Source organism: Leptonychotes weddellii, chromosome 11 (assembly GCF_054177405.1).
Source record: "Leptonychotes weddellii isolate Sample4059 chromosome 11, ASM5417740v2, whole genome shotgun sequence".
NCBI classification, from domain to species: Eukaryota; Metazoa; Chordata; class Mammalia; order Carnivora; family Phocidae; genus Leptonychotes; species Leptonychotes weddellii.
In genome coordinates, this window is record NC_138379.1 from 3,702,975 (window position 1) to 3,708,814 (window position 5,840).

The 5,840-nt window shown below is 52.3% G+C and overlaps 1 protein-coding gene across 1 annotated transcript; it reads left to right on the plus strand.

Moving 5' to 3' along the window:
* Nucleotides 1-337: 337 nt before the first annotated feature.
* Nucleotides 338-1,442, plus strand: MRGPRD (MAS related GPR family member D). Its single transcript, XM_006752473.2, is given in 2 exon segments — nt 338-1,000; nt 1,003-1,442. Coding segments are annotated over 2 exon segments (891 nt in total). The 5' UTR covers nt 338-549.
* Nucleotides 1,443-5,840: the final 4,398 nt, after the last annotated feature.

Sequence of the window (5,840 nt, forward strand, 5' to 3'; positions counted from 1 at the left end):
TCCCATGTGTAAACGGGAACTTGATAAGTCAACAGGGAAAAGACAGGCTGTCTGGGAGAGTTTTGAGAAAACTGGCTCGTAATATGGAGGAAAACTCGAGCTGTGTCCTATCTTTATCCCACATAAAAATAGTTCCAGCTGGACTCAAGACCAAATTCTGGATGGGGAAAAGTATAAAAGTAACAGAGGAAAATACAAGGGGACATCTTTTTTACAGAGGGATGTGGAATGTTCTGAAAGCCACAACATTTTGGGGTGAAAATGTAGTGGAGTTGATTATACCAAAATTGAGCACATCTGTGCACTCAAGTTCACAACACAGAAAGCTACCATACTGAAGAGAGCTCTCAGAGAATGACATCTGCAGTGTCTAAAACCAGCAAGGATTCAGACGCCCGCAAATTAAGAAGGAGCAGAAAGGAGACCCACATAAAAAGGGGGCAGCCACTTTGAGCAGGTGTTCCAAGAAGGGGAACCCCGGGGGTGGCGGGTAAATGAACTGATTCTCAAGCTTGCTGAGACTTGAACGAGACCGTGTACCACAGCTGGATGAGTAAAATCCCCGAAGACAACCCCCAGGTAGACACACTGGACACAACTCCAGAGGTGCTGAGCTCCCTGGCCACGTTCATCTGTGCGTGCGGCATGATGGGCAATGGCCTGGTGCTCTGGCTGCTGAGCTGCCGGGGTCCAAGGACCCCCTTCTGCATGTACGTCCTCCACCTGGCCGTGGCTGACCTCCTCTTCCTCCTCTGCACGGCCGTCACGCTCTATCTAGAAACCCCCGTGCTGGCCTACGAGGTGATGCAGAGAGTGAAGTTCTTCGCCTACACCGCCAGCCTGAGCCTGCTGACGGCCATCAGCACGCAGCGCTGCCTGTCTGTCCTCTTCCCCATCTGGTACAAGTGTCACCAGCCCCAGTACCTGTCAGCCGTGGTGTGTGCCCTGCTCTGGGCGCTGTCCCTCCTGATGAACGTGCTGGCCTCACTCTTCTGCAGCAAGTCCTGGTACGGCACTCTGTCTTCAGCTTCCTCATTATGGGGATCTTCACCCCGGTGATGACCCCGTCCAGCATGACACTCTTCGTGCGGGTGCGGAGGAGCTCGTGGCAGTGGCGGAGGCGGCCCACGCGGCTGTACGTGGTCCTCCTGGCCTCCGTCATGGTGTTCCTCGTCTGCGCCCTGCCCCTCGGCATCAGCTGGTTCTTCCTCTACTGGCTGGACGTGCCCCAGGAACAGAAGGCTCTATTCCACCACGTGGCATGCCTCTCGTCAGCCCTGAGCAGTAGTGCCAATCCTGTCGTCTACTTCGTGGTGGGCAGCCAGGGTCACCGGGGCCTGTGGGTGCCCCTGGGGGCCGTACTCCTCAGGGCGCTGAGGGAGGAGCCTGAGGGGGAGGGGAGGGAGACACCCTCCACCGGCACCAACGAGCTGGGGGCCTGAGACCTGGGGCGCCCCCCCAGATCTGCATGCCCGCCCTGCCCGGTGCCTGTCTGGCCTGCTGTTAACAGCCCCCAAGACTTGCCTCTTGCCCTCTCAGGGTCCCTTTCTTCTATGCCAAGCCCCCCACAGCTCGGTGTGTCCTGGCGCTCACAATGGGACTCATGGGAAGACGAAATGCAATTTGTCTGCTCCCGCCTGTCAGAGGGCTCAGGTTCGCTTTGAGGCCTGGCCTGTGGAAAGCTGATTCTCTTCCCAGTCTCTGCAGGTGAGTAGCCTGCTTCCCTTTGAGTGGGAAAGCACTTTCTCCCAGCTTCCTTCTCTACCCTCCAAGGACATCTTTGCCCCGGAGGCAGGGTGTGGTTCCTGTGACCCTGTGGCCTGGTGCTGGTCCTTGGGCATCAGCTGACCTCCAGGGGGATGCCCCTGGTCTGCCTTCCACCAGGTGTCCTGCTGACCCCCTCCGGGACCTCAGGCCTCGGCCACCAACCGTGTCCATCACTGACCAAACTCTCACTGGCGGTAAGCCAGGAAACGGCCTCATCCTCCACGTGGCCCAGGCCAGCGCTTGAACCCTGGCCTTTGCCTTCAGGTCGCCGTGCACCACCATGCCTCGCAACCATGGTGGGGCTGTTCACTTTGCTCGGGGAGGCTGCCCTGGCACCAGGAGAGCCCCTGCCTGGCCTCCCTGGAGATGCACAACAGACCTTGATGGGACTGTGCTCGGGAGATGGGGCAGCCCAGAGGCAGCTTCGTCCCAGAGACCCGTGTGGCTGACAGAGCAAGCGTCTGTGCCCCCATGGATTGCCTCTTCCTCGACTTGATGGGAACACTTCTCCCCTCTAGGGCCGATGCCCAACGAGGGAAAATTTGGGACACACATCAGCATGCCTTGCTCCCCTCACCTCTCTTCTCTTCCCACAGTCTCCTGGGTCCAGAACGAGGAGCCATTAGTTTGAAAATGAGACCTGAATTTAACCAAAAGTAATTCAAGAGGAAGAGATCACCGTGGAATAGGAGAAATCAAGAGCCTGTTGGATTTCCGATAATCCAGTTAATGAAGAGGGATGCATCCCATAACACACTGGGAAATATTTACATTTCGTGCTGATTTCACATCAGCTTAAAATTGTAAATCACCATGGCAGCAAGGGCAGTGGCAACAAAACAGTTAACGAGTGTCATTAATTCGAAGACTCTTTCAGATCAATCACTGTACAAGAAAACTGGACTTGGGGTCCCTGGGTGGCTCAGTCAGTTGGGCGTCTGCCTTCAGCTCAGGTCATGATCCCGGGGTCCCGGGATCAAGCCCCACGTCTAGCTCTCTGCTCAGTGGGGGGCCTGCTTCTCCCTCTCCCTCTGCCTGCCGCTCCCCCTACTTGTGCTCACTCACTGTCTGTCTTTGTCAAATAAATAAAATCTGTAAGAAAAGAAAAAAAAAGAAAAAAAACTGGACGTGCCCTGAAACTTTTCTATCCAGGTATGAAAAACTGGATAGATATCTTCCCAGACTTGATCACAGTCCTAAAAATGTGTATGACATTACCAACATTACCAAGAATGGGTTGTGAAGGGTGTCTTGGTGGCTCAGTTGGTGATGTGTCTGCCTTCAGCTCAGGTCATGATCCCAGGGTCCTGGGATGAGTCCAGAGTCGGGCTCCCTGCTCAGCGGGGAGCCTGATTCTCCCTCTGCCTCTGCCCCTCCCCTCTGCTCATGCACGCTCTCTCTCTCACTCTCTCTTAAATAAATAGATAAAATCTTAAAAAAAAAATGTTCTGTGAAGCTAAGAAATATCTTCAAACTATTAACAATACAAAACAATTTTTGTTCAACCATGCTAAGTAAAGATTGCATTATCTCTCGGTTCTCTTTTTGGAAAATATTCAAAACTGTTACATATGCAAAAGCTATCAAAAAGTATACAGCAAGAATGGTAGAAAAATTACTGCAGATGTTTTTCTGTATTTTGCATTATTTGTGGTATTTGTCGCTTCTAAAAATCTACAATTTGCTGCGATTTCTTGTCCCATTCTAAATAGATATTCATCGTTATAGCTAATTGTATTTACGATTTTGTGTTCTTTTTTTAGAGTGTCCCCCTCCTGTTGATAAGCTTTGGTCCCCACAGAATCTGTCCTTGGATGGAGGACAGAGGAATTCCCTGTCATCTGATCAGGATGATCAGCAGGACCCATGAGTGTGACCACAGAGCTACTGCCATAGACATCCATGAGGAGTAGGAGGATCCCCAGGACTACAGGACAGGGGGCTGCTTCCAACAGCCCAGGATACCTTGCATGAACAGAATGACAACTCAGATCTTTAATGTCTTGTTTTGAGATTAGGACTGAAATTCAGGGACGCTCTATGCCAGTGTGGAAAGAAATCTATGAGTATGAGTGTGTCTTCAGAACACAACCTATACATCCTCCACAGCTGGTGCCAACCAGTAGTCTCCAGCTGTTTCATGAATCTGTGGTGTTTTTTTTCCTCCCCCTATAGGGCAAACTCCCTGAGAGGAGGGCCTGACTCTTTTCAGCCTCACCAAGGCTAATGGCAAAGACTGAATTCTGTCAAGAAAAAAAATATATATATATATGACTTCCAAAATGAAAATACTAGTCCATGCATGAGCTGCTACTTTGCTTTATCTATTTTGATACTATGTTATTAGGAGCATACAAATTTAGGGGCATTATATCATCCTGGGGAAGTGGAGCTTTGGTGATAAATTATGAAGTTACTGTCGTTGATCACAGTCATGTTACTCCTTACAATCTATTTTGTCTGATATTAACTTGGCTCCACCAGCTTTCTTTGGTTGGCAGTTGCATCTTCTTGCCTTCTTTGACTTTCAACCTTTCCTTTCAACCTTTCAGATAAGAAAGGAGTTAGATCTGTTAGATCTATCACTTGTAAATAATTGAGAATTGGGTTGAGTTGCACCTCTGAAAATTAAACCCACCACTACAGTGAGCAGGCCTGTGATCCCCCCATCCCACCCAGAAGTCAGTCCCAAAGAGTTGTACAGGTGAGTAGGTGGGAAGGCTCAGACCTCACTAAGGTGTTACAGTGTTGGAGGAAAAGGCCTGGCTCTGGCTTTAACCCTGGCTCCATCATCACTGTCCTGGGTGCCCTTGGACCCAACCTGCACCCTCTTTGAACTGTCTTCTCATCTGTATAATGGGGACAATCACCTTTCTCCTCTACCAATCTTCTATGTGGAAAGGACACACAGGTCCTGTATCCATCCATCGCTGGGCACTGGGAAGCACTATCCCAAAGGTGGAACCCTGGGCCCTTCCAGCAAGGAGCCTGTGGTGCGTTAGCGCTATATGGGCACAGCCCAGCCCTGTCTAAGCTATCCCAGGCCCCCTCCATCATATCCCAGGGCCACCAGGGTCAGGTAAAAGATGTTAGCCCAAGGGGACTTGCAGGCTCCCGGAAGATGACCTCTCCTCTCAAATAAGGCCATGACTTATTTGGCTCTTTCACCTTCTATGTTTCATTTTCTGTGACAGGGTTGTACTCCATCCTTCACTGGGGAATTCCGCTTCAAACTTGGAGACCTCAGGGCCTACTCAGGGAGAGTAAACAGAGGGCAGTCAGGATGGCCAGGGGCACCAGGATGACAAGAGAGGTCAAGATGACCTGTGGAGGCCAAGATGACAGGAACGGCCAGGTTGATAGTACACAACCTCCCCTCCAGTCCACTCTGCTGCCAAGGTCCCCTCCCTGGAGAGGCTCCTCTCACCTCCTTTTTGCCAAAGGGAACATTTGCCTTTTCCAGACCTGGGGCAGAGCCAGGAGCATGCAGAAGAGGGAACGCAGAGAGAAAAAGAGAAATGGCCTGACACCTGACTAAGCCTTCCTCCCTCCCCAAACTCCTCTCCCTTCTCAAGCCCCTGCAACGGGTATAGATAAGCATCTCTGGCCCCACGAAAGAGGCACACGGGGTGCCCTGGCACAGTGACCACCTGGCAGAGTGCTCAGCCCTCTGAGAGTGACCTGAGGCTGCCTCTCCTCTGGGCCAGGCTGTTCATCCTACACAAAAATACTTGATCACCAGGAGAGGGATAGGAATCAGGACCCTGGGCAAGCCCACCCCTGCCACTAGGGCACAGCCCTGGCCCCACCCAGACAAGCCCCATTCCAAGCCCAGCACCCACCCCATCAGGCCCCTCCATTTAAGCCATGTCCCAGGCTCCACCTGCTCCCACTCACACACAAGCTCCTGCCCCGCCCACTGTAGCTGCCGCACCTCCCCCCACGCCGCACCGAGCCCCACCCCCAGCCCAGCTTTGCCAAGCAAGCTCCCCAAGTAACACTCCAAGAACACCCCACCCAACCTCCAGCTGTGCGCCCCCCCACCCCCACCCTCCACCTCCTAAAAAGGATTC